Source organism: Xenopus tropicalis, chromosome 7, assembly GCF_000004195.4.
Source record: "Xenopus tropicalis strain Nigerian chromosome 7, UCB_Xtro_10.0, whole genome shotgun sequence".
NCBI classification, from domain to species: Eukaryota; Metazoa; Chordata; class Amphibia; order Anura; family Pipidae; genus Xenopus; species Xenopus tropicalis.
The window spans coordinates 104,092,998-104,120,928 of record NC_030683.2 but is presented as its reverse complement, the minus strand read 5'-3'; the positions used below and the strand labels follow the sequence as shown (position 1 = coordinate 104,120,928).

Below are 27,931 nucleotides of genomic sequence, written 5' to 3'. Positions count from 1 at the left end.
CAGTAAAAACTCAGTCATTCACCCAAAGTTGCAAGAATATCTGGGACAACATATATGTCTTTATTCCAAATTTCATAGTTATTCATTTTCAGCTGACCTTAGAGGAGTATGCCCAGAAAGCAGACATGCTACTGATCCAGGTCCCCTCAAGGGGTTTGCTCCACAATTAAGGAATTAGTGCTCTAAGGCAGTGCTGTCCAACTTCTGTTGTACCGAGGGCCGGAAGTTTTCCGACCTACGTGGTGGAGGGCCGATAATGGAAGCCAGTTTTGACCACTCCCCTTTTTGAAACCGCACCCACTTGAAACCACACCCATGTTATCACATGACCATACCAATATTAATGGTTGTAGTACAGCAAAAACCTGCCATACTCTGCCTGCCCTACCCTGCCTGTGTGTGCCATACTCTGCCTGCCCTACCCTGCCTGCGTGCCATACTTTTACTGTGTGTGCCATTCTTGGCCTGTGTGTGCCATACTCTGCCTGCCCTACCCTGCCTGTGTGTGCCATACTCTGCCTGCCCTACCCTGCCTGTGTGTGCCATACTCTGCCTGCCCTACCCTGCCTGTGTGTGCCATACTCTGCCTTCCCTACCCTGCCTGTGTGTGCCATACTCTGCCTTCCCTACCCTGCCTGCGTGTGCCATACTTTCACTGTGTGTGCCATTCTTGGCTGGTTTGTGCCAAACTTGGCCTGTGTGTGCCATACTCTGCCTGCCCTACTCTGCCTGTGTGTGCTGTACTCTGCCTTCCCTACCCTGCCTGTGTGTACCATACTCTGCTTGCCCTATGCTGCCTATGTGTATGGCACACACAGGCAGCCTACAGTGACACAATGCTGGCACTGCTCCTACAGTCTGCACAATAACTATATATTAAAAAAACTTTTTAATTGCAGTACCACCTCAGTATATGTTCTTTTTGTAGTGTGCAGGGATTATTTGTGGGTTTCTACTGCTCCTGAGGTGTGAACAGGGGAACAATGGGGGTGATTACAGCCTGAGCCTGAGGTGTGAACACTGCAGGGGGTGAACAATACAGAGATTAAAAGGTGTGAACAACACAGGGGATTACATGTTTAAACAATACAGCCTGAATCTGAGGTGAGAACCATGCAGGGGGCCAGTTAATCACAGTACTGATACCATTTAAAGCTTACACAAGAGTAAGCCATCAAAGCAGCCAGACAGGTGGGGGGCCACACAGAGGGGGGTCGCCAGTTGGACAGCACTGCTCTAAGGCAATAGTGTGAATGGTAAGATTGGGCAGAGAGAAAAACTCTAGTTGGTTCAAGTACGATCAAAGCTATCGGAATGGAGATGTTTAGTAACAGGACATGACTCTCACTGCCTAGTTACGTTACACTAAATCCACTTTTGTTCTTCTTTAAAATTAAAATAATGCAATGCTTTCAAGAATCCTAAAATAAACTAATCTCTCAGGCTACTAAAAATGGTCATGAACAGTATTGGGCAACGAAAAGGTTGCCCAGAGGCTCCATGCAGAGCTGTCAGGAGAGGACCGCATCTATGGCCTTATGCAGTTTTCCAAGGTACAACTGGATATTGCTGGTAGACAGTAAGGTTTGTAAAGGTAGAAGAAAAAATGAAAACTGAATACATTTAAAAAAAAAAAAAAAAAAGCCAAAGCCCAGACACAAGTAGCTAACAGCAAAATAAATTAAGGTGGTTTTTCAGTGTTTCATTAAAGCACATCTGAAGGCCTTTACTTATTAAGCCTCCAACCATGCGTTTTAAAGGAGTCTAGATTGTCTTATACCCCAGAATACAAATACCCCAGAAGTAGGGGAAAAAAAAAACCTTACATGTGGAGGTTTGTGCCAGCTTCTCCTTGGTCTTCAGGGCATGCGCTCTTTCTTCCTTTAGCCTTTCATCATCTTTCAGCAGGGACACCAACTGTTTTGCTTTCTCTCGGACATTAACACCCTGGTCTTTTCCATCTCTATCCACATATTGGAAATCTTTAAGGGTCTGTATGGCATATATGTTCTCTTTGCACTGCTGTGCCACCCGCTCAGAGCCAGTTTTAATTAGGTACTCCATTAGCGTCATGGCCTAAGGGAAAACAAAAGTCTTGTGTTATACATATGTACACTTCAGCAAGACTGGTGTGTAAGTCACACTGGTGCTCTTCAAACTAGCAGGGTGATACCAGAAAAGTAGTGGGAAAAAGGGGAACGGGGACAAAAATGTAAAGAATTTTACATATTGGAAGCTGTACAATGGTTGGAAATTTATTTATTTTATTAAAAATTCTTGCAACAAAATTGTACAATGGTTGGAGGGAGGGCAGAAAGCATTTCTATATAGTAGGCCTAATAAGGAGGGAACTTGAGCTCCAAGTTAACTTTGCTTCCTCCCCAAACGTGACCTAACACTGCCGACTGCCTCTTAAAACTTGTGATTTTATAGGCGTGTGCCTGAAAAGGCCTGCCCCTTTTGTGACATCATTGCGGGGCATGGCGGGCACAGGCCTATAAATAGAGGGGAGAAGCTGGGTAAGGTTGGGTGCGGGTCGATAATGCACATCACTAGAAAGTAACTTCACAGTGCAATGCTTTGTGGGTCATGTACCTGCATGCTGTCTGTAAGCTGTGAAGAACCTTAGTCCCTTCTCCCCTGCCAGGATTTTAAATGATGCAGAAAGAGAAGAACTGTTTTGCAGCTGGATTTTAGCATATAAAAATATATTTTCTGTAGCAATTATATTGGTATGTCTGTGGTAAAATGGCCGTTATCTATTTTATTTAGTGATTATACTTGCTTGCCTAGGAGAATTAGCATATAGTAATTATACCGTCATATCTTGGGTTAATATGCTTGTTATCTATTTTATTTAGTGGTTATACAGGTTTATCCTGGGATAATATGCTTGTTATTTATTTCTGTACTAATTATACTGGCACATCTGGGTTATGTTTTGGTAAAATGGGGTGATATTTAGGGGTGTGTTCACAAAGTGCAAGTGGCCAAAAAAATTTTAGCAGCGTTTTCATGATTTATAATCTCTTAACAGCCCCCCTAGTTATACAATTACGTAAAGCTGTAAGCAACTTTATGGGCTTTGCCAATAAATTGATTTGCTAAAACTTGGCACCTAGTTATTGTATACAGAATTAGTCTAGGACTTTGCCCCTTCCCCCCTCCCGGAAAATTTCCTGCAGACATCCATGGTAATAGGCATATTAGAGGTTTCTGTGTTGTGTGGGGCTCTTTAACAAAGTTTTGGTTCGGAAGCCGGAGTTGTCCATTACAATAAATGTATAATGATATACAGGGAATTCAATGGCCAACAAGCCTTTAGTTGGACAGTAATCAAGCAGAGAACAAAAAGGTGTCCAATATAAGATTTGCTTCTGGTTCAAATAGAGCAAATGGTGAATAATTTTTACTTTTTGAGTCGATCAACTATTAGAATTCCGGGAAAACAAAGAATTGCACCAATTCTGGCCATAGTTTATTATGCTCACCAACCCTAAGCTGCCAAACACTGAACTGAAAAAACCCTGAGGGAAAGTTAATGGCTCAGAAATACGCATTGTCATAGAAAAAATGAATGGCATTTCCTGAAGCTACTGGCCCCTAAAGCAGAAAAAAAACTTCACTTTTTATATATAAATAAGGCAACTAAACTATGTTATTTAGAGGAAAATATGTATATGGAAAGGCTAAGTGTCACCATCTGCATTTCTGACAGCTGGTGGGCCCCAAAGGATGAACACATCAGCCCTGAATCTCAACTCGTTCACAAGCTTTTCAGCAAATGTTTATTATATTATAACACAAGTTCAATGTTAAAATAAGCCCTGTAATGTAAGTGTAGAGCTCACTGTGGTGCCCAAGTTTGCCTGCTGGCCATAGGGTACTGCACAAGCTCCATGTCCAGCAGGAATGTTCATGCTCATTGTAACTCTGCCCCTATTCATCCACCTGAACAAAAAACTTTTTTTTTTCCCAGTATCATTTTCCATTACACTGATTTCATGTCCACTCCTGAATAGCATTGTTTTTGCTTAACAAAAAGGTACTTCAGCCCTGTGTAAGAGCTCGCAAAAACAGCAGTAAGGACATCGACTTGGCCGCATTACTTCCAGAAATGGTGCGCTGCTGATCTTTGCAATCTCTGTCTGTGATATAGGATCGAAGCTACTTTTTGCTCAATAAAAACAATGTGGTTTGAGAGGGAAGAGTGGGCATTATAACAGGGCTTACCCTTCTGGTAGGGCTGTGTTAAAATGAACAGCAGCCAATAGTGCTACAAATATACCAATACAAATATTTATCTTTCCAGAAGATACTTTTGGAATTAACGTTAAGGACAAAGAAAAAGAGCATGGCAATAGCAATAAAACATTGTTAACAACAGAGCATAGTCAGCCTTACTTTGTAGACATGTCGCCAGTTCTTTCCATGATCATTGAGTCGCTTCCATATCATGCTCATGATTTCTGAGAAAGCCACCACATTATAGGTGAGGTCAGCAATCTCTGACATTAAGGAGCTGGACGGACCCCATGGATCATTTGAAGTGGCCTCTCTCACTTTAATTTCTGCTTCAGAGTAATTATGGACAATGTTTTTCATCTGTCGGCGCAAGGAGGAGGTAGACATGTTGGCCAGGTTTGTGGTAGCAGGTAACGGTAGATTACAAATAGATTATTCCTCTTTCCACAGGTCAAAAATGATGCCTACTTAAAAGATAGTCACCAAGTAACGGAAGGGGCTCTGCAGCCAAGTCTGAAATTGAATCTACAGGGTACACGGTGCACTCCTGTGGGTGTGTTTAGGATGTTCTGATGGTTTCTCCAGCTTTCTGATGTTCTGGCATATTGACTGCACTAAGGCCCCATCTGCAAGAAAAAAAAAAAAAAAAAAAAACTGTTAGATTATATGTTTCCATTTCTATAACAATAACAAACTATTTTTCTTTAATAATAAACATCCAAGTCCTGCACATGAAACAATTCCACAACATGTCATTGCAACATGTCATTTCCTAGTCCAATTATACTGATACAAAGAATAGCATTATTTTCCCAACACAACTGGCTAAATGAACCAAATGAGAATGATCACGAAAAAGGTGAAATGTGAGGAGGGTGGGGTGTTGGTACAGAATATTAATTGTTGGATAAAGTAATAAGCAAACACAGGGAGCCGACGCCTGCAATGAATACATAAGCTTAAGGTACGTAAGATCTACTGAGAAAGCAAAACGGCAGATGTGTAATTTAAACAGAAAACAGATGCAATTTTAAATTCCAGGTATATACTTTTCCCTGCCCAATCAAGAGATGCTTGAGATACTTGCATTTCTAACCAGAGTCTCTAACCACCACAGTGAAATGTGCAGACAACAACTTAAAGGAGAAGGAAAGGCTAGTAAAGCGTTAATCTCAAGCTGCAGGCATACCTTTCCCTTGTCTCAATAGTGCCCTTAAGTCTCCCCATATTTCACCTATTCAGAAGATCTGAAGCCAAACACGGAGAAAAAACGCTGAGCTGGGTAAAGAGGATTTGCATAATGCATCACTCCTGCACTGACTGTGTGACCGGGACACCGTAGGCGGCGCATGCGCATTGCTGTTTTCATTGAGAGAAGCCGGCACGAGAAGCAGGAGCGCTCCCCTACTCAGAGGACACAGAACGAGCCAGGCGAGCGCTGTGGGGAGGAGGGGGTTTGGGGTGGTGGGTGATTTGATAGTGTGGCGCTGCGGGTTGGCAGTTTTAGGTCGCCGGGGGGCGCGAGTGGGTGTTTTTTGGTTGCAGCAGGGACGATGCTGGGGGAGCCGGGGAAGGAAAATCCGACATGGCGGCCAACACAGAGTGCAAAGAGAGGAAAGTTAGAAGGCACATTTTGGGAGAAGGGAGGATTATTTAAAAAAAAAAAAAAGTTGGCGATCTGCTACAGGCAAGGGGGCTCAACAACATATTAAGGGCTTTAGTAAAAGCCTTTCCTTGTTCTTTAAAAGGGATACAAGCACAAAACAAAAGTTGTAGCTAAGTCTGGTGATACAAAATATTAGAGGGTCATTTTGTGGGCACAAATTTCCCAAGCCAGTTGAATGTAAAACCCCTATTCGGGTATTTGAGTCAACAAGTGCTCCTTGCATTTCCGTACAGCTGCCCTCAGCAACACTGCCTTCCAGTCAAAATCGCACTTTGCACTCAAAGTATAAATGACTCCTATTATACAATTATCTTTTATAACTATAATTTGAATGAATTAAAGCTCTTCTTCCACCCCATGTAAGTGCATCGAAGCACCTTGTCCTGGAGAATACAGCTTTTTCCAGGACTCTTCCAAACACTTAAGTTTGTTAATTTTGCACACCTGGGGGCATATTTATCATATTATGAAATTCAGTGAGCCCCAACCAGAGGTTTGTGAGCAACATGTTGCTCACCAACCCCTTGAATGTTGATCCCAGTGGCCTCAAAGCAGGTGCTTATCTTTTGATTTCTGGCTTGAAGGCAAGTGTTGATTGCATAAAACTGCTGATCGGTTACTATGGGCAACATCACCAATGATGTTGGTTTACACACTATAATAAATATGCCCCCAGATCTTGGAGATCTTCCTAAGGGAATGTTACTAAGCAATAGAAGCAAGGTTTCTATTTAATCTCATTTGTTCAATTAGTTGCAGCTTGTTTAGAAAAGTAAGTGCTATATACATGGGAGTAGAGAACCCAGGATATAGGAGATACTGTTCACCTAGCAGGAAGAGCACTAGGATAAATGGCAATTTGGATGCCATGCCAAACACCTGCTGTTATATAACACATTTAAATTTACAGACACAGAGCATTGTGTTGGGCAAGCAAACAATATCTATTCTGTTTACATTCTGATAATAAGCCTGAGGATTCTACAGAAAACTTGCCATTAGGGCTGTGGCACACGGGGAGATTAGTCACCGCGCAACAAATCTCCCTTGTCGCGGGCGACTAATCTCCCCAAAATGCCATCCCACCGGTGAAAATGTAAATCGCTGGTGGGATGGCATACGCGGCGCCGCAATCGCCGACGCTGCCTCCCGAGGCAACTTCAGCGATTTTGGCTAATCACTACGCCGCGTATGCCATCCCACCAGCGATTTACATTTTCGCCAATGGGATGACATATCGGGGAGATTAGTCGCCCGCGACAAGGGAGATTTGTCACGGGCAACTAATCTCCCCGTCTGTCATGGCCCTTAGCAGGGTATGGGCACAAATATGCCAAGCATGGAGATGGAACTGGAGCAGAGAAATCAACTGTGAAATTTCCAATATCCCATACCACTGCTAAAATAGTGCTTTAACTAAAAAAAAAATATATATATACTTTGGTCCAATAAGCATCAGACTGAACCTCCTAGAACCAACCACAGAACTCTGAGGCCAACTGTCAAAACTATTAGAAGCATTTTAAATGGTCTCAATCTCTCTGGTTTACAGAAGAACTGAACAAAATTATGCTATAACAGGAAAGACTAAGGCTTGTACAGGCACAGGTAAAGGCTAATGCCAGCATATGAGCAGTTTCCCTGCCTGCCTTTATCTGGAGCCCAAGAATCAGCCCCCTGTGCCATTAGCCTAAGAAGATAAAATGTCCTGACGTGCCTGTTACTTACACCTATTAAAATTAAGTTGGAAAAAGAAGGAACGTGTTAGTAGTTTTACTTTAAGTATCAACATATTTATCAAATCCTCCACAAAGAACTGTCTGCATTGTAATCTACAGGATTGCTTTAAAGGTTTAACAGTAAATTTGACATACATAATTTAAGTATGCTTAACAGCATGTACTAGTGTGTAACTGTAGAAAGAAGAAACCATAGTGAGCTGCAAGGAGAAGCTGCCTGGTTAATACAAACCAGAAAGAAAACACATGATGGTGATATCTTTGTACCTTACCTAAGTGGCATCTGGGACTGACCCCATTGCGGTTGGCTGCTTGGAAAGAGACACAAAGCGGCCAGCTCCATGTTGTAGCTCCCACCCTTGCCAGCTACAGTCAGGTGATCCCAATTGAAAGCAAGTTGAAGGTAAACCTCAGTCCCTTTGTTAAATGTATATTGAATCGGTGAGTGAGTGTAGGACTGGCCAGACTGGGGATGACTGCAACATAGTTGACCAGCTTGAAGTATATTCCAATATATGGACAAACAATCCCTGTTTTGCTTGAAGGGCAGAGCATTTCTTGGTAGCTTAATGCCGGGGGTATCCCCATTTGTCCCCCCGATGGTTCCAGTATTAAGAGGAAGAACAAAAATACTAGGATGTGTTTTGCAACATACTGTGCCACACACACAGAAGCAGCTGATCCACAAACTGTTGGAGACAGGGCAGGGGATGTATCAGATTATAGGTAGACAACCAGATCCGCATATCATCTGAACACGGTGACACAGAAGCCAAGAGAATTGCTGAATTCATCAGGCATTACTGTCAGACTAAAAACGAACATGTTTACTGGCCCCAAACTTGTACTGTGTTGGAGCAGGGCAAATATTGATCTGAAAACCTGGATTGTGCAGAGTTTATATTTAGCCACTCAATAGCTTCTGCTTCAAAGATGTGGCTTATGATGCGAGTTATTCTTTTCTACATACAAATTACGAAAGCCAGAAGCATTTTAATAAGTAACTACTTCCTAGAAGTCTCTCGGCATTACTGACCATTTACATTCTCGTGGCCTTGCAATAATGCAGAGGCAGATTTGAGCAAAGGAAAAGCCATTTACAACACGTGTACATTCGCAAATGCGGTCACTTACCTCAGAAAAGCAGATATTTCACAATAATGCCCAAGTGCTTAAGTTTATTATCGCTGGAACGCACAGCCTTAGAGCAGCAGCAGGAAGTGACAGCCAGGCAATATGTTAAGAGGCAGACTGAACGGCACAGAGTTCCTTCCTTTCCTACTTCCTTCCATACTGCTGTGCTTTTGATTTTCAGCAGTAAATTCACAAATGACCAGCTATTCTGGGATTTTACACAAGACAGATTTAAACCAGTTGTTAATGAATGTGTCTAAAACACCTATATTGACTAAGCCAGCGTTTTTCAACCGCTGTTCCGCGGCACAAGAGATGTTGACTGGTGTGCCGTAGGCAGGGCCGCAATTTTTACTTTCAAAGGGGGCCCGGCGATGCTACAGTTTTTCTTAGTAGCTCGGGCCCCCTTTAATAAAATCCGGGCCCTGTCATTGGTTGCGCCCCGTGTGTACGGGTGACGTCAGTACGCACGGGGCGCAACGTTATAAAAGGGCCTGTGTGCGGTCGCGTGTAGGCAGAAGTGCAGAGGCGGCGCGCATGAGGGATACGAAGATGCTGCTGAAGCCACCGGAGAAGCCGCCGAAGAGCAGAAGTAAAATGCTGCTGGGCACCAATGTACTAGGGGGGCTGGCTCTTGGCACCAATGTACTAGGGGGGCACTGCTCTTGGCACCAATGTACTAGGGGGGCACTGCTCTTGGCACCAATGTACTAGGGGGGCACTGCTGCTGGGCACCAATGTACTAGGGGGGCACTGCTCTTGGGCACCAATGTACTAGGGGGGCACTGCTGCTGGGCACCAATGTACTAGGGGGGCACTGCTCTTGGCACCAATGTACTAGGGGGGCACTGCTGCTGGGCACCAATGTACTAGGGGGGCACTGCTGCTGGGCACCAATGTACTAGGGGGGCACTGCTCTTGGCACCAATGTACTAGGGGGCACTGCTCTTGGCACCAATGTACTAGGGGGGCACTGCTCTTGGCACCAATGTACTAGGGGGGCACTGCTCTTGGCACCAATGTACTAGGGGGGCACTGCTGCTGGGCACAGAGTTAAATTTTTTAACATTTTCTAATGGTGGTGTGCCTCGTGATTTTTTTCATGAAACAAGTGTGCCTTTGCCCAAAAAAGGTTGAAACACACTGGACTAAGCAATGCTCCAGCTCAATATACAGTATATACATGTAATATAAAATTCACAATACAAGGCTGATGTGCAGTTATTTCAGATTCAAATTACATACCAGTATAGACTTTATTAAGTGCTTGCTTTCTAAGCCTTCTTAATGGCCAGAATTAGCCTCAAAGGTATGGAACCTGTTATCCAGAATGCTCAAGAAATTATTTTACATGAAATATACCTAACAAGACTGTTTTGCCTCTAATTAGAATTACAACTTAGTTGGTACCAAGTAAATGGTACTTATTTTTATTTACAGAGAAAAGGGGAATATGTTTTAAAATTTTGAATTTTTTAATTAAAATTGAGTCTACAGGAGATTACCATCCCGTAATGCAGAACTTTCCAGATAAACAGGTTTAGGATAACGGGTTCCATACCTGTAATACATCTATCTTTGGATTCCAGCAGACCAGCCACATATACTTTTAGATATATGGTTCACTACTAGAGTGTCTTGCTGCAGCGAATCCCAACTAACTGACACTTTCATGAAAAGACCAGTGTTATGCTGACTATACAAGACCCAGCCATGGCTGCTGACTCAGCCGTTCCTGTAGTTTACTGGCCCATGTATGAGGCCAAAATGACTTCCAGAGAGATCAGCCAGGCAGACTATAAAATCCCACTAGCTTTTTTTGTTTAACAAGGGACAAAAAAAAAAAAATAGAATAGAATTAAAATTGAGCTTAAACTACAGAAAAACATAAAATGTGGGACTGTAATTGATCTTTCTGGGCATGGCCAACTTTACATTCCGCTGGCAGTAAACCTACTGCAATACACACAGGCTTATGCAGAATGCTAATACTACCCATGCATCAGATTTTCATTTTTCATAACTTAATCACAGATAAATCAAAATATAAAGTTTACAGTTCAAGAATTTACATGAGAAAATGAGCCCACAGTGCATAAAACAAGGAGGTAATAAATGTTTTGCCTAACATGGAATTGGTGGCTAAGATGGCCATACACAGGCAGATTTAGAGATATGGTAATATGGATATTACCAAATGATCTAATCAGCCAGACTGAGCCACCTACATTCTGAGCTAAATCAGGCCTATCGTTTGGTCCCAGGACAATGATCAAATAATAATAGGCACCACATCAATGCAGTCCTTGTCAAACAAGCAATTATTATTGTTTATGGGCAGTGTTACAAATACCCCCGATATCCCCACCTATGGGGGGGGGGGGGGGTGATATCGGGCTAATTCAGCGGTTTGTGCCAGGGCCAAACAAACACATTAGAGCAGCGGGAGTAGGGGTTTGGGGGACCACGTCAACAAGTCAATGCAGCCCCTGATCCGATGGAAAATTCAAATCTGCCTGGTCGAGATCTGCCCGGTCGAGATCTGCCCGATTTCAGGCCAGATGTCGGTCGGGCAGGCCCCCACATGGGCAGATAAGCTGTCGGATCAGTCTAAAGGACCATTATCAGCAACTAGAATCTGCCTGTGTATGGCCACCTTTACACAGGACCAATAACACGCTAACCGCAGAGAAGTAGCAGTCAATTCTGTAAAACAAAAGGATGTCAATGTATTTGCATTCCAGCCCTGTACAGAACTCCACTGCTTCCATACAAGGAGTTAAACCAAAGGTAGGTTAACTTATTGCATAGAATAAGAATCTTTGGAATTTAGCACTGAGTATACATAGAGGGTTTAGGCATTACTGATTACAAAAGTTTCAATGGAAAATCCGTTACTTGTACAATAGAATCATGCTTCAGTGAACAGCACAAAAAAAAAATCACAGCTCCACTTTGGCACCTACTAAATTGTCAGCTTATGCCACCTGCTACACTGGATACAGCATAATCTGCTGCCAAGGCATGCACGGATTTCTGAGTTGGCTGAAGGAGCAGCTGGCGAGGCGTGAGATGGTACAAAGCAGAGGAGGAGAAGAAGCTGCTCGTAAGGAAAGCTCATATAGCAACCAGCAGCAGGCACGAAGGGAAACAAGATGATGAAATGGATACAGGCAGTGGTAACCAGCTCTAGGACAGCATGACATATTAATATATAAATATCCAAATAAACTATAGCATATACTAACAATGCAGAAAACAAGGTAGGTGTGCGGGTGTCACATGTGGAATACGTATTAGCTCAAATACCTAATATTACAACTAGGTGCACATGATTTGAACATCATCACAGAGGAACATTTAGTTTGGTTTCCTCTTCTAGTCGAACGGTGAGGTATCACCAGGTGTAGAATCTGGGCCTGACCATTCCAGCAATATCAGCAGAGAGCAGAACACAAGAAAGAAGTCACTAAGAACTACAGATCTTCATCATGGAACCTACAGGTAGATCTCATCACTAATGATATCAATGTATCACAAAGCAGATTTATATGGGAGGTGTGTCAGGAGGAACCATTTGCTGTCCAGAAAGAACATCAGGGCAAGACTCATGTATGTTTTTATAAATATCTAGGAAAAGGCCATGCTTCTGGAACAATGTGCTTCGGAAAGAAGAGACAAACATACCGTTACTTGGCCACAGTACCAGCACCGAGAAATATGTAAATTACAAGTAGAAATATCAGGAGAGAATATTGTCTGACTAACTACCTATAACTACAGACCAGTCATATTGGTCTCCTAGGCAAAGACTTTCCCCACAGGCATTTACTGCACAGTTTATAACATATTAAATTCAGTATAAAGCTTAGGAATGTTCGGGTCATAGACGCCATCTGCTACTTAGTAAATAAGTATATTTTCACACACACATTTTCTTTAAGAACTAAACCCATTTGGTAAGCATAGGTGTGTAGGCAGATGCCATGTCTGTTAGCTCTGTGTCCCTTGTGTTGCTGGCTATGCTATTGGAAGCTCATGTGTTTGTGACTTCCAATAAGCACAATCCTGGTCAGAGTTGAAGTGCAAGAGCCAGGGACACAAAGCCTTGTAGTCAGACATGGCAGCCCCCAACTATGCTCTGCAGCTTTGTCTTTTCTTGTCAAGAATGGGGGAGACTGGTGGGTTTGGTTGGGGAAGGAGGCCTTATGCTTGTAAACTCAGCTTACGTTCCCTTTGAAGAATACTATTCATAATCATTTAATCATCACCTAATGTTACACAAGAAAGCAATTTAAGCTCTCCAGTGCAAGAAAATAAGTGGCGGTTTTCTACTGAAGATAAGAGGGATCCAAAGTACCATCTTGATTAGAGGTTCTTCTCCCACAGTTGTAAATGATTTACTTTGAGAAAGGATACATCTATATTTAAACTGTAAGCTCGACAGGACACGGATCTCTTTCCTCCTGTCTCTTTAAAGGGATTGTTCACGTTTAAATTAACATTTGGTATGCTATAGATTGGCCAATTCTTAGTAAAATTTCAATTGACCATCATTTTTTATTAGATTGAGTTTTATTACCTTCCTCTTTACTTTTTACTCTTTCCAGCTTTCAAATTTATGGTCACTGACCCCAGCAGCCAAGAAACGATTACTCTGTAAGGCTACAATTTTATTGTTTCTTTTTAATTATTCAAGTCTCTCCTATTCATCTAGTCTCTCATTCACATAAATGCCTGGTTGCTAGGGTAATTTGCATCCTAGCAACCAGATAGCTGCTGAAATTCCAAACGGGAGCTTCTGAACAAAAAGCTAAAATAATTCGAAAACAGCAAATAAGAAAAAAATAAAACCAACTGCAAACTGTCTCAAAATATCACTCTCTGCATCATACTAAAAGTTCATTTTAAAGGACATGTAAAGCCTACATTTGCCTACAATGTATATCAGTTGGGCAAGTCTCCCCCACCCAAATGGCATCATTTGTACTGCATATATCCCCTCGGCTTGCCAGCACCATCATTCTCCTAAACCAAACAGCAGCTTTCACCCAGTGGCCATTTTTCCTCTGATTCATAATCAGCTACATTTAAATCTGCAAACAGCACACACACACAGACCCTTATGCAGCATACATTTCATCAAGAATACAGGCTCACACAGGCACAACTGTCTTTGATAAAAGTTCTGCTTTGTTTGAGCACTGTAATGGTAAAGCTAGGTAGGAAAATCATCAAGGCATACTGAAGCACAACAACTGCAAATACAATGCAGCCAAGTAGTTCTGAGCATAGCCCCAGTCTTAAGAGCAAAACGGAATTCTCGCTCGTCCCATGTGTGTGGCGCTGGGACTGTGTTATTCTATTACAGCATTCATAAAATATGAAAGAAAGAAGGAGACTGAACCAGATTAGCACTGAAACAGCCTGGCCACAGCTGAAAAGCTGAAGCAGAAAGCTGGATTTTAAGAGAAGCCTAGCACTGCCTGAAGAAATACACTGAGATGCCACAGGTCTGATGGGTGGGTATAGAAGTCCTACCCCTATTACTGACACAAGCATAGTAAATAAGGGTTGTCCATATGTGAATGTGACTCTTATCTACATGCAATGGGCAAAAAGGGCATTGGTAACAATGTGATGAATAGAGTAACAGGGGCTAGCATGATCCATTACCGCTCATTAGGCTTTCCCACGGTGCGCTAAAGCGGGTGACAAAAACTTTCACCCAATTTTTACTTTGGCCTTTAAGTCTCAGTCTTAGGGTTCTCATTTACCAGCTTACTACCCATGTCAAATATGAAATCAGTGGATCATGTTCCTATTTGTTTAAAATGCCTTGTCAATTCCATAGCACAATGCCCAAGTGAGCCATGTTTTAATGCGCAAAGCTTTTTATAAAATGACTCCATTATGTGTCTGCTGGGCAAGAATAATTGGGTTCCTTGGGTTCCGAAATGTTATCTTCTTTAGTGCAGTATTCATGACTTGACTTTATGAATATGCAGCTAAAAAGAAGAGATAATCTGCAGTACAGCTGCAAGTCAATGTAAATTACTGGCCTTAATGCTGAGTGTATACTAGATAGAGCTACATAGTAATCTGAAATAAAGACAAAAAATTCAACTTTCCAACTCTCCAAAATGACCTCCAGTGGGATATAGCTACTCAATAATGTTGTAAAATACAAGGATCGGAGATTGGTCCCTTAAAATACATAAAATGGGGGTTCTACTGAACATGTATAGTGAAGGAAAAAAAAAAAAAAAAAGATGGCACCTGAATGTGTGTATTTTACAGAACAGGAGCCTATGCATGCCCCTAAGCTGGCATGTGATGAGCACCGCATGGGTTCCACACGTAAGAGTGCCCTCGCTTGCACATAGGGTCACGGAGTCTATAGCGGATGCAGCTGTCTGGGTAATGGCAGTGACTGGAAATCTTGAAGTAACAGGATAGCCCATGTTTGTACAAGCAGTAAGCTGGGCTGCAGTATTCTTTGCCTTGTGTGTAGACTCACTCTTCACCAGCACATCCAGTCAGATGCCAACTCAGAAACCCCTCTCCTCCATTAACAATTGGTTAAGGAAAATGATTAGTCTCCCAGCACAGGGCTGTTTCCTGAGGAGGAAACCGGGTTAGCTAAGGAAATGGCTTAATCCGGATTGCTAAAATGCTTCTCTTTCAAATGTAATCACAATATAACAGCCCCACTGCCAACATTTCTACATTTCAGCCCTCACTTTGCTAGAGCCTCTTCAATCTATCCAACAGTTAAAACCCCCTGCAAAAAGGATTATCCTTAAAATAACAGTCTGTACTGATGTATATGATAGGGAAACCTGAACATGACCGTACATATAATCCGTCTGTTCCATGTTATTGCACAAGCTGCACTTATGGTCATTTCATTCTCCAGGAGGACATCAATTTACATTAAACACATAAAACAGGCCGGATACATATAAGTGGATATTACAAACAGAGTTCAGGGCTGAATCTAAGTAGATAACAGCTCAACATAAATGCTGTTTTTCTATTTCTACAGATACAGTAATCATCCTTAATCTACTTTTCTAGAAGCAAAGAGTGGACATAAGAAGACAGGGGACACAGCCAGTTACACATATCTGACAGGGCCAACATGGAGGGGCAAAATAACACTTTAATAAAAAGTTTGTTTTGCATTGTAAAAACCATGGTAAATATTTTTTAAAAACCTATTAATAACAAATGCTTCCGTATCCTTATTCCATCCATAAACAGCATACAATGTGGTGTTGGAGCTACCTGTACCCCACACACCAGGGAACAAAAGCCATGGGAGAAAAAGATTTAGTGATTTAGAATACCTGTATTTGTACCACTCACCAACTGTCAGTTGGGATTTTGGGAACCAAAATAAAGAAAGTGTGGTTTAAAGGTTTCAGTTATGAGTGCTCATAGGCTCATGTATGGTCACCTCCTACAGCCAGCGTGACAAATACCTGGCCAGTTAGGAAATCCCATTGGACAAAAATCGCAGCATGATGATGCTAGGCCTACCTAGCCTTGCATGATGATCATATTGTTGGCATGGGGGCCAGATTACTATATCTGCCCAATTACACCCTGCACATGGATGTCTAAATTAGGCACAGATCCATTAATTTTGCAACCTAACCACATGTGATGATCTCAACATGTATGACCAGCTTAAATGAGCAGTGCATAAAAGGATCTGCCAACCAGGCACACTAGATCAGGTTGTTGAGTGACTCAAATTATAGTTAAAAAAAAAAAAAAAGGTTTATTTAAATACAGTTAAGGATAGGGTCTCAGTCAGAGATGCAGAATGTTTTGTTTAATTAAAGGTGGCTATACATGTTAAGATTCACTCGTTTGGCGAGGTCACTAAACAGGCAGATCTTCTCGCCCTAAGGAGGGCGATACTGAGCCAATACAAATTACAATGATGGGTATAGAAGCCGTTTGCGGTCCCCGATACAACGGAAAGTCAAACCTGCCCAATCAACACCTGGCCAATTTTTAGCCAGAAATCAATCGGGGAGGCCCCATACATGGACAGATAAGCTGCCAAGTCAGTCTAATGGACTCGAATCGGCCCGCGTATGCCCACCTGAATGCCCATAAGAAATCCATGTCCGGCTTGGGAATCCTCCAGTTACATGGGAGTAGGAGAAACAATAGATTACCTGAAAGCAGTTCTAATGTGTAGCACTGGCTCCTTCTGAAGAATGGCTGCCCACACGCCAATATTTCAACTAACGAAAAATACATTTGTTTGTTCAAAATAACATTTTAAATGATTGAGTGAATTATTTGCTATGTAAAACATGTAATTTAGAAATAAATAGTATACCATAAAAATCATGGCAGTATCCCTTTAAGGCAATAACAAGTGGGGTGACTGCTAGCTTTTTGTCACCTGTGCAATTTCCAACTTGGCTGAAAAACGTACATGCAGACTGTTCCTCACTGAATTCTAAATTTCAAAAAAGTGTTTTGGTGTGTTTGTTTTCTTATATTGATAACAATCCAATGGAAAACCTGGAGTCCTCTAGATGTCTTTGAGCTATAATAATCAAAATCCCTACAGGTTTCTGAGAAGTGCCATTAAAGGAGAACAAAAGCCTAATGAAAGAAGTAGGGCAGAAATGCTACACATTAAGTTTTGGGTTTCTGTAACAGCCCAAGGCAACCCCAGCCCTTTAGGAGGGAAGATCTGCGCACCCCAAAGATGCCCCCAGTAGCTCCCCAACTTATTTTCTGCTGATTCCCTTCCCATGCTCTGTGCTGCTGTCACTTACTGAGCTTAGAGACCCACACACAATATACTGTATATATAGAATAGGAGTGTCATGATATTAGGTTGGTAAGTAATTAATTTAGATTATTAGCACATGGCAGCTCTGAAACCAGTGCAATTAGCATGGCAATTTAATCATCTGCCCTGTAGAATCAGCTTCTATGAAAGGCCAGCCTCATTTTTTGCTTGTTAATTTACAATGTTAATTTGCTTCTCAACAGCTGCTCAGAGTGCACTGAACATGTAAGATGGGGAGCTCTTGTGACAACTGTGAAGGCCTGGTGTAGTAAGTTCAGAATATAAAATAAGGCATTTCTATCCATATCCATTTTTAGGATTTAGTTCCCCATTAAATAGTATATGGAGCACTAGAGGCTGCCCCAAATGGTTCTTCCTTGCTTAGACCTTCACACTCTATTGTACTGCTAGCCTTGATACACTGTGGGTAATGACAACATTTGCTCCAGGTCTAGAAACCCATAGCAATCACATATCAAGTAAACACTAAATGCTGATTAGTCACTATTGATCAGGGATGCCCAACCTGTCTTACTACTGAGCCATGAAAAAGACTTGAGAGAACAACACAAGCATCATAATGGAGGTGCCAAATAAGGGCTAAGATTGGCTATTGGGCAGCCTCTATGCACACTATCAGCTTACAGGGGCTTTATTTGGTAGTAAATGTTGTTTTTATTCAACCAAAACGTACCACCAAGTCAGGAATTCAAAAATAACTACCTGGTTTAGGGGCACTGAGAGCAACATCCAAAGAGTTGGTGAGCAACATGTAGCCCCCGAGCCACTGGTTGGGGATCACTGCTATAGATTATAAATAAATCTGGTGCAAACTTTATGACATTTGCTATATTACCTGCATGATTTACAAAAAAAAAATAAAAAAATGAGATATAATAATATATATATTTTAATGAAATTCCTCTACAAACACATTAATAATCAGGACAGCAGCTACAAGTATTTTGTTATCACTGGCCCTTTAAGGCTACAGATGGTATTGGACACGGAATACAGTAGGGCTGGAAGAACACTGCTCAGAAAGTCCCAAGAGTTTGGTTTTTATAGTGACCACACCCAAACCACAATAGGAAATGAAGGACATTGCACATAAGTAACTGGTGTAATTTACAGGGCCCATAAAGCTTATGTTAGGAAAATAGACGGAGTTAAGGGCACATTGATGGTGCACAATTCACTACGCCAACCATCAATGAGAAGCCAGTGGGTGAATTTGGGACACTCCTGCCAACAAGTCCTCATATGGCTCAGTGCTGCTGTTAGGAAATACAGAGCATAACCATACAGTAGACTGATCAAAGGTCCTTGCTTTAAACCTTTAAGCCGACCATACACGCACCGATAATATCGAATGAAATCTCGATTCGCACGATATTTGGTGCATGTATGACGGCTCAAAGAGGTGACCGATATCGCAAAAGGCTGCATATATCGGACACTTGTCTATCGCCCAGGTTAAAAGATTTTGATGGGGCACAATTCAAGGCGCCTGAGCAAAATCTACATTCAGGGCTGAATCGGCAGGTGGAAGTAGAATTTCTATTGTTTCTACCTCCATATCTGGCGATTCAGCCCTGAACATCAGTGGAGGGTGTGAATGATCTTTTGTGTTACCAATGGTCGCAAGAAATATCGATATTGCTACATGTATGGCTACCTTAAGCCTGGAACAGTTGAGCAATGTCTATAAAGAGCATCAGTGCTCGTTGTCTTTTTGGTCCCTTCTTAGCACATCCGGCTATGCCCCCTGCTCTCAGTTGCATAGCCCCCCTAGGGACTTGGGGTGGGGGGAGACAAGCCTCACTGAACAGAATACACTGCAGTAGTACCTCGATTAGGCATGCAAATTAATAAATGTAACTTTAATATATAAGCTGCAATATATATCCTTAGAAATATTAAGTACTTGTTTTAATACATAAACTTTAATATATATTCTTAAATTCATCACAGGGGTGATTGATGAACAAACCAACTGCTTAGATTGTAAGCTGTATGGGGCAGAGACCCCCTTCCTACTGCGTCTCATACCACATGCCACTTAATCTCTGTGTAATTACACTTATTTATTGTAATTATTATAACACTTGTCCTCCCTGTGTGTAATTGTGTATACTGTAAGATTGTACAGCGCTGCATATCCTTGTAGTGCTTTATAAATAAAGTTATACATACAAAATAGAAAGGCTATTATGCCTTGGAAGATATATGGCTGATATTAACACCATTGGGCCTACCGCATTGCTATATATTGATGGTCACAAAACCATTTTATTTTACCTTTAGTTTACATCAGAATATACATATATGTATGAGAGTCACATTCATCGTGGCTACAGAAAGTTAAGCACACCTCACAAAAAAGTAAAGACTGATGTATTTTTCTATCAATCATGTACAACAAACTGAAGAGAATTTCTCTCCCTATATCTAGTGTAAACTCAAGATAGGGACCCCCATTTAATGCCTATGTTGTTTTATATGCAATGTTTTCAACATAAATTTTACGATGCAGAATGGATACAATGACAGTGACATTATTCACCAAACATGAGAAATAATCCAGACAAAATATTAATTCTACCTCCCAATACGCTGTAGAGGCAACTACCCTCTGGATTTGTGCACTGCAATCTACTCAAATATCAGCCACACTTTAGGACAAGCAATACAATATAGCCTTGTGTTCAGTCATTAAAAAATCAGTAAGTGTGCTCCCATTCGCCTTATGGGATCTGTGTACCCATTTGGACTACGGCATGTGTAACATTTACGACTACTACACAGTAGCAGCAACAAAAAATACAATGTATAAATACAAAAATACAATATATAAATACAAAAATACAATGCAATGTAACACTGCCAGTCTCAGTGAGTAATCCTCACAGCTGTAAGGGACATAATACTGTACATTTTTTTTCTCAATTTATACTTCACTGACGGAAATATTGATAAGAGGGGGGGGTGAGTATTTTTCTCTTTCAGTTTTCCAACTAGCTTACGTGAAGGTGCCACTGATTAATTTGACACTTCTAAACTGCAGTACTTGCATGTACGGCTGGCCACAACCTTCTTCATCACCTCCCAGAGCCCCACTATCATTATCAGTACAAGAAGATGGAAGGATGAATGGCCTAATGGGCCATAGAGCAGGTCATGAAGTCTCTGGGGGATGAGGGGAAATAGTGGCAAGTAAAATAATTAACATAATGGACAGCACCTTCATTATTTCAAAAGCAAGTATTGCCCTGTACTCAGCACAACTCAGTAGAAATATATTATGATAAGGAGGCTCTATAACCCTTTAATATGCAGCATATTATATTTAAGTAGCCCAAAAATGTGGTTCTAAGGCAGGTAATTAATTAGTGATCCCTACCCTGACCAGTAAAGCAGCACTAACAGGATTGATACTTTCATTTCCTGAAAAAGTTTGTAAGTCTATGGGGAGCTTTAGGCCTACTTAAAAATGCAGCACTTAAAGCTCTATACGACAGTGCTTTAATAAAGCATTAGTAATGTGTTTTACATTAAATATGCATTTCCATTTCCATTATCTGCACAAAGTAAACACATTCAGGGGTTAAAATCACTTTAAATAAGCAACTCCACCAGACCACTTAATTTGTTATATACATGTATCACTTGCCCTAGAAACAAATAGATATAGCACCCTTATTTACGGTAAGGTTTACATTTAGCAGGAAAAATATATAAATGTTAATGACGACTGGAAGTAGTCCACATTATTTAATGCAATTTATATATAAGAATGTGGTGTTACAAGCGGTTTGCACTTACCTTCACAGGGCAAGGATGTGGCTCATGATCTAGAGAAGACCTTCAGCATTCTGTATTCAAGCTTTAAACCATGCAGGCCAAGTTAACAGCACATATATGGGGAAAAGGTTTATAATAATCCAGTAAAGCTCAGAGGTCCCAAATTAACACAAAATCCAATGGCTATCTACGGTACATAATATGGTCCATAAAGTTGTCTAAATAACTCAAAGTGATGCCGTTGTCAAGATCAGTTAAAGTCTGCTGTTGGTGTCCCAGAAAAAGTCTTATATCCAACTGGAAACCTAAACAGAAGACAAAAAAAAAAAAAAAAAGATGAATGAATTAGTTTTAACAGAACTCATCTCTTCTGGGTCATGTCATGCAGGGTCATGCGATTGCAAACAAGCTGATCAGCTATGATTCCTATACCAATCCCAGTAAACGTAGCACATGGTTTTTGGCATTCCAAGTTCCAATAACAGATTTGATGTCTGCAATAATTTACAAAAAGGGGAAGACAAAACTGCTTGATTATTTAAATTTTTTTAGCAAGACAATATAATTAATAGAAATGGCACCAAGAAACGGTTCTAAAATGGCCCAGATCTGAGCCAGTCCCTATTCTCAGACACAGCTATAAAAAAAATACCATAATACTGCAATACTCACAGCTATAAATACATATAAATTGCAAAACAATTGATTAGATTAGATTGGCTTAAATTCAAAATATAAATTATTTATAAGCAAAGTTTTTTTTCCCTAGAGAACATGGTAAATTATCCAATATTATCATCCCTTCTCTGCATACCAATTGTAATTGTAAATGAATTGCCGCTGACACACCATTCATCTAAAAAATTGCCCTGTAGTGTAAATATTTTGTGCACACAGTATCTCTGCACTTTATATATTTCACAATGCAAGAGAGCCTCTTCCACATGTTATCAATTGCCATGTTTGGGTAAGAAGGATACGAATTGTTTAAACTGTTTTGGAACTAATATTAATAATGGTCTCAGTAGTCTTCAGAAACTCATACAATACAGGTGACCTTGATACAATCCTGCAGGTCAGTTTCGGTCAAAGGAGTAGTGGTATGCGAGTGCCAAGAAAACATATATGTACAAATAAGCCCTCCTGTAAGATTTCCCCAAAAATATTTCTATACAAGTTTTAATGCAAACTTTGTGTAGTTAAGCATTGTGGCACTCAGAATCCAGAATTGTCTGAATATCACCCCCAAACTAGGACAATTTGTATCTGGTGAGATGAATGCATAATCAGGAAATGTAAAAATTCAGGTATTTCCACGAAGCTCACAGTACAAAAAGGAAACACCAAAATGAATATTTAACATATATCATGCTACATGCCAGAAATTAAGTCTACAAAGTATATTGCAATAGTGTATGAATATCAGCACTACAACAGATTCTTAACCTTTGATATAGCACCAAAAAGTGGCCCCTGTGCCCTTTAAAGTGGGTCTTCATAATACCTTTCATACAGAGAAACTGCCTACTACAGCAGGAAGAAGTAACCAAAATGAAGCGAGTAAGTCATCTAGGTTCTTGGGCCACAAAACAGACTTCCAGACTTAATCGCGGTACCCTAACAAATTAGTTAAGCAACCCTGCATTACAAGATAAGAAAGTAAAATAAAAAGCTGATGTGTATGCTGTAATTGGCCCATATATATCAATTAATAAAGCATAAGTATATCAGCCCTTTAAGCAATGTAATAGTGTGAGCTAGGCCTGCTGGCATTTACGGATCAACAGGCAGAAATTACATAAACTGTACATAAAGGCATGTTAGCAGGGAATAAAATGAGCTGGGTTTCTCCATTCACTTTCCTATTATCTCTCCTATAGCAGTATGATGACAGCTTTTCCATTCTGTAATATTTCTAAAACAAAAAAGGGACATTCATTAAGTGCTATGTTACCATGTCCTTTCTGGTTAAACTTCAGCAGCCCTTAAAGGGCTAATTCACCATTAACTTAACTTTTAGTACGATGTTAACATTGATAATTGCAATTGGTCTTTTTTTTTTTTTTAAGTTATTTAGCTTATTTATTATTAAGGTCTTATTAACCTTAGCAACCAGGCAGTTGTTTGATATATAAATAATTGAGGGGCCAAAGAGGTAGACAAACAATAAAAAGTAACAATAACAATTAAATTCTAGACTCACAAGCACCTGCTTTGAGGCCACTGTGAGCAACATCCAAAGGGTTGGCAAGCAACATGTTGCTCCCGAGCCACTGGTTGGGGATCACTGTTCTATAACATACTAAAAAGTTAACATAAAGGTGAACCACCCCTTTAATTCCACTGAGGTTCCTTACCACGGCAGGAAAGCTGCCTGAAACCAATATATCAAGAAAAGTTGTTGCCAAGTTCATGGAAGGCGGAGTAAAGCTAGAAAAGATCACAGGTGGCACAGCGCCCAATACAGCCCCAGGTGCCATTGCCTTTACTTGCTCCGAGACTGTCAACCAACCCAGTGTCATGAGGGAGATAATAGTCCAGTCCTGGATTCCTCTTCACACTAAATGATAACATGAAATATGGTCTCATGAGTTGATCATTATTATATAGTGTGAAGAGGAATCCAGGCCTAAAAAAAAAAAAACTGGACCATAAAGGACTGGACCATAATCTCCCTCATGACATGGGGCTGGATGACAGTTCTGCATGCTACAGTTCATTGAGGAGTTTTTAAGAGACAGGCATGTTTTCCCCCATCAAAAGTCCATAATTTTGTTTGCTCAAAGACCTAATGGAAGAAGCTCCACTCCCATTTACAACCAAGCTACTAGACCACTGCCAGCTAAAAGCATGATGGCGCAAGCAGCAATATTTAAATGCTGACAAAGCAAAGAGTATGTGATCTGTCCAAAGCAGCTTTATGGCACTTGCTTAGTCTCTGAGTCACATAGCACTTTGTTTTCACCCACAAACGACGACACTGCAATAGAACTAATGAAAGCAATGGGTTAATGGCACTTTAACACCCACAGACGGGAAGCTATATTGAGCTATCTACTGCTAACAAGGCTCGCCAGTCTTACAAGTAAAGGTCCAGCAAGTTGCAATTACGTGTGAATGGCATAAGCGACACCTTCTGCGCATCGACAAAGACCAATTAGCCACAATTTGTGCTAATTGAGCTAATCTGTGTACTTGCTGCTGGAAAATCACCTTGACTTCAGCAAAAAAAAATTAATTTGAGACCAAATATAGCAAAGAGTTTGTAAGCAAATCACAGAAGGCAATAAAGGCTATATTAAGCACATCTGACTGCATTTAATATTAATGCAGTGTTGCAGGGATAGATACATGCACTTCATACACTTTGCCTTGCCCAATCAAATCTGGAGATAAAATAAAGGATTATTTTGGCCCCCTTTATGTAAGCAGACACAGCCAATCAGCAGGCAGTATATTCCACTGAAAGTACACATTAAACATGCCCTAGCAGGTTATCTTCCCATTCTATCTTCCTTACAGAAGCAGCATTGTTGGTAGCATAGCGCAGAGTGGATCTAAACATAATGAATAATGCTGAATAACACAAGAGGAATCAAATATCAGTGATTAGTGGTATATCATTTTGGACTCAGTCCTGTATCGTATTCTACACAAACATTAGGCTGAATCTAAGCCTGGATAGTAGCATATTAATATCAGAGCACGACTAAGCCAAACAAATTTTGCTGTGTATTACAGTGGTGTGACAACAAAACTTTAGGGTTTGGCCTTAGCGTAAGGGTATGTCCAAAATGATTCAGTCAGGCAGATAACTGTAATATTGCTGCTTACCTGCCCATATGGCAGCAGACGTCAGCACCCCAGGGTTCCCTTAGTGACTAGTAAGTGCTGCTTGTTTCCTGGCGTGTGAAATCTGCCTTCTGCTACAGGAGGCCCATAGAGGACTATCCTGGAGGTATATTTTACAACAAACTGTATCTGACATAACACAAGAACCATGCACTTTACCCATGGGGTGTTTATGCTGCAGCAAAGTGGCTCACTCTGTTATAGGGATAGGCCCTGCATTTGGCTGTTAAGGAACCATTCATGAAATTCACTGGAACCCAGCACACCTTAAACATCACTAACTGAGCAATGTGACCACCTCAGATACATGCCCAATCTATGAACCAACATATATACTTTATTATAAAAATTCTCAATGTAATCTTCCTCCTAATGTGACTATACACATTCTGAGCTAGACTGAGCTGTAGTAAACCACAAGCACTGAAACAGCAGCTCTGACTGCCAAGTGCACATATCTTTCCTGTTAAAGCCTTTTTCTGCTGAGCAATGCAATGCTGAGAGCATAGTCTGCAGGCCGGCATAGCAGTTAGCTTATTTGCAGGGATCCAACTGGAGGTGAATAAGCTAGCACATGGAGTGCAGCAATGCTGGGTGCAAAACGGTACATAAGGAATTTCAGGACTGTATCGATAAAGGAGAATTCAAACCTGCCCCCCCCCCAGCTGTTGGCTACTACCAACATGCCATTATGTTTTAGCATGTTCCCCACAACCCTTTCTAACCTAAAAAGACTTTATGGCACATAGTATGTGCTTATTTACAGGCACCATGAAGACAACAACCTATGAATGGCCAGCCTGCCACTCTCCAGTTAAATGACTAGCAGTCATGGCAACAAAAGCCATTGGGCGAAGGCTCCAAGATGCTGAAAACAATATTCCAAAGCCATTTGTTCTAATAAAGGTTTTTTTTTGTCCAGGGAGGGGGGCATAGGAACAAGGCCAATACCATATCGCAATACATAATGCTTTATCACTTTCCATTAAGCAGCCCTTCTCTCCATGGATCAGCCCTAAGACAGAATCTGCATTATTTATCTCAGCTGTCAGTGTATCTGCCATCATCATACACACTATGGAGCAGCTTTTGTGAAAGGAAGTGGAGTAGGTAAGAGAGGGGTCCCTGGGGAACAGGCTGATGGAGGGCCACCCAATGAGAACAGACATACTATACATAAATCAGTGATTTACAACTTTCAGCTTGATGCTGATTCCAACAAAAGAACTAATGCTCTTAAAGGGGATGTAAAGCCATAAATAACAGGTTTCCTAATAAAAGCTAAAAAGTCTATTTAAAATAACTTTAAAGACACTGCAAATTCGTAACCAATGTAAATGGGAAGGTAGCGTGGGATGCCAATGTATTTAGTGGTTGAACACAGAATGCGGGCAGATTAGCGCACAGAATGAAAGTGAAGGCAGCAGGCGGGCCGGCCCCGGGATACAGCTGCAGCAATCTGACCGGCCCCGGGATACAGCCGCAGTAGGCGGGCCGGCCCCGGGATACAGCTGCAGCAGGCGGGCCGGCCCCGGGATACAGCTGCAGCAGGCGGGCCGGCCCCGGGATACAGCTGCAGCAGGCGGGCCGGCCCCGGGATACAGCTGCAGCAGGCGGGCCGGCCCCGGGATACAGCTGCAGCAGGCGGGCCGGCCCCGGGATAAGGCTGCAGTAGGCTGTGACATTCACACACGGAGCGGATGAATGGCAGAAAGCGGAATGTGCCCTCACACTGCGGCTCCGCACATGGAAGGGAAACAGGCGCTAGTTTGCGCACAGAGGGGGGTGCTTGCACAGCAGTATCAGTACATGGCACAGCGCTGTCCCGTACCTCTATCCTTGTATTAACGCTGCCTCTCCTCTGTGCCAGAATGGGAGCCGCAGCCTGGCCACTCCCGAGCCGCTCCAACAGGAAGTCCTGCGGCTCCTCGCCAAGCCGCCCCCGTCCCTCCTGGGCCTCACTCGGAATGTCTCCGCCGCACAGCTAATACACAGCAGCAGGAGCAGGAGCCGCCCCGGAGCCCGCGCCCTTTCACCCCGGAAAAACTAAGGGACGGAAAAGGGAGGGGGCAATTACTGGCAGCCTGAGGACAAGATGTCGCCGCTTCCGCCCTCAGCATGACATCAGGGGCGGCCTCCTTCCTATACCAAAGCTTTATTTACACTATGCGTTGTTCGCTTTTGCGTCTCTGGTTAGAGTAAACAAGCCTGTAACGCTTCTCTGCTGTGTGTGGCTGGATTTAGAACCGTGCAACTGTTTAATATAGTTCCTCATGTTATGGTGACCCCCAACCATAGAGGAGCTGTGTCTTGGTTCCCAAGACCATTGGAAATATGTGTTTCCTGATGGTCTTAGGCGACCCCTGTGAAAGGGTTGTTGGACCCCCAAAGGGATCCTGACCCACAGGTTGAGAACCGCTGATTTAGAATGAAGGGTGCACCTGCGCTTGGCCCTAAGCATTATAGGGCCCGTATGGGCAGAGATACTCAGGGCATGGTGAGAGTTGTAGCTCTACAGATGCAGGATGGTTAGACGTCCTTCTTTCTTTATTTTGGAAGTTCCAATCTTCTTGCATTGCCCTCTTCTCTCTCCTGGCCTGCTTATGATGTAGTAGAGCATCAATCCCTTTATTCTCTATTGTTCTTATTACTAATGAATAGTTT

General features: G+C 41.8%; 1 protein-coding gene across 11 annotated transcripts in view; it reads right to left on the bottom strand.

Annotated features, from left to right (window-relative positions):
• epn1 (epsin 1) overlaps positions 1-27,390 on the bottom strand; it is a 50,418-nt gene extending 23,028 nt beyond the window's left edge. For 3 of the 11 annotated variants that reach the window (XM_012966199.3, XM_012966200.3, XM_012966201.3), the window contains exons 1-4: positions 27,099-27,390; positions 21,437-21,720; positions 4,405-4,871; positions 1,827-2,076 (exon numbers count right to left, since the gene is read on the bottom strand). In XM_012966199.3, the coding sequence (XP_012821653.1) occupies positions 1,827-2,076; positions 4,405-4,632 (478 nt within the window). In that variant the 5' untranslated portion in view covers positions 4,633-4,871; positions 21,437-21,720; positions 27,099-27,390. 11 annotated transcript variants of the gene reach the window in all.
• Positions 27,391-27,931: the final 541 nt, after the last annotated feature.